This window comes from Oculina patagonica, chromosome 5 (assembly GCF_052425735.1).
Source record: "Oculina patagonica isolate OP01 chromosome 5, crgOcupat, whole genome shotgun sequence".
NCBI lineage: Eukaryota > Metazoa > Cnidaria > Anthozoa > Scleractinia > Oculinidae > Oculina > Oculina patagonica.
The window spans coordinates 26,815,689-26,817,426 of NC_135762.1; the positions used below are offsets into that span (position 1 = coordinate 26,815,689).

Here is a 1,738-nt window from a genome sequence, read left to right on the forward strand (position 1 = left end):
GCCCTCGAAGCTTCGCTTCTCGGCCAACTGTTCATTTTTCGACAATCTTTCAGCCTCGGGCATTATCCTCCAATATACCAGCCGCCTGAAGGGGTTTATTTACTAAATATTTTAAGAGGAGGCCTCCAATCACCTAGGGGTGGTTTTCAGGAAGGTCCTCTGAGAAAATAAATTTTTAACCTTAAAATACATTAAAATCTAAAATATAATAAAAAGATAAAACCTATGCGGTACGCTAACTAAGATTAAAAATTAGAACAAGAATTAAAATACTACTAACTTAGGTTAAAAATGATTTAATAAAAACTGTTTCAGTTTGTATTTAAAAATAGTATTCGGCATCAGTTTCTTTAAAACACTAGGTAGTGTGGTCCAGTCGTTAATGGCTTTATAATATGTTTTGCTTTTTCCCCATCCGTTCTTGGCCTACTGACTTTGGGCATGTAGCCATTTCGGGTATGATAACCGTGTTGTTGGTTCATGGTGGATCTGAAAACACCGAAATGTTCGGGGATGCAACCTTTCATTGCATCTTGCACAACACAACACCGATGACCGAACCGCCTCGCATTTAAAGACACCCACCCACCCACCATTTAAAGACACCTACTTACTTTTTAGAGTGATTTTGAAGCTACAGGTTGCTGTGTTTCCAGCCGCATCTGTCGCCGTATAAATCACTTCCGACGTACTAGGAACAGCGAAGAGGTCTCCCGAGTGTCTGTTGGAGGTAACTGATGGGGCCACACCTGAATTGTCCGTAACTGTAGGCTGCTGCCAGTTAACACGTACTTCAAGACATGTGAGGTCATCTTTCACGAAGTCCTTTGGACAATTCGTAAACACTGGTGGCTCTTGGTCTAAAAATAAAGTTTTGGGAAAGTTAGAAAAATGGTCAACAGCTTAGATTATCCTACCTTGAAAAGAAAAAAAGACTTTTGAAGGGTAGCAAAAAATGCTGGTGTTCCAGTAGTTTTCATTGTGGCCCTGAATCCCTGATCGAATTGGAATTTAGAAGTGTTGGGGTTTTTTTGTGGAGGGAGGAAAACCGGAGAACCCGGAGAAAAACCCTCAGAGGAAGGAGAAGAACCAACAACAAACTCAACCCACATATGACGCAGGGTCCGGGAATCAAACCCAGGCGACATTGTCGTATTTGGTGGGAAGCGAGCGCTCTCACCACTACGCTATCCCTGAATCCTACGTTAAGAGTACTTTGAATTACTGTAAGAATTATTAGAATTAAAAATTTAAAATATAATTATAAATATAATTGTATGTATTAGTTATTCTTACCGAAGATATCAAAATGCATTTATATTCAACAAATATTACATTGCCTCTTTAAATGATGTTTCTTACCTACTACTGCGGCCTGAGTCACAATTGTGATAAGAAAAACATTCAAAATGAAATAATGAACAATCATCTTGTAGCCGTTGTGTTAAGCCGAAGTGGAGAAAGATTTGCGTCCTGTGATGAAAAGATATCGTATATTGAGGTTTTTTTTGGACATAGCTTCAGTACTATTTTACCAGCTGTAAATTAAATTATCATACTCATTAACAGTTTATGACGGATAAAATCAATTACTATAATTGTATTCGTTTTGATTTGTCTAAGCTTTTGCTCTGACTGTTTCTCTATCAAAATAGATCATAACGCTAAAATAACTGTAAGAAAAGACCAGGATTTTGATATGTCATATATATTCAGAATTTGTTTTCATGTTGCAGTA

General features: G+C 37.6%; 1 protein-coding gene across 1 annotated transcript in view; it reads right to left on the bottom strand.

Annotated features, from left to right (window-relative positions):
- The window catches only part of LOC144653600 (sushi, von Willebrand factor type A, EGF and pentraxin domain-containing protein 1-like), a 21,638-nt gene extending 20,159 nt beyond the window's left edge, over positions 1 to 1,479 (bottom strand). Inside the window, exons 1-2 of the mRNA XM_078513639.1 lie at positions 1,363 to 1,479; positions 615 to 860 (exon numbers count right to left, since the gene is read on the bottom strand). Of these exons, the coding sequence (XP_078369765.1) occupies positions 615 to 860; positions 1,363 to 1,429 (313 nt within the window). The 5' untranslated portion in view covers positions 1,430 to 1,479. The remainder of the gene's footprint in view (positions 1 to 614; positions 861 to 1,362) is intronic.
- Positions 1,480 to 1,738: the final 259 nt, after the last annotated feature.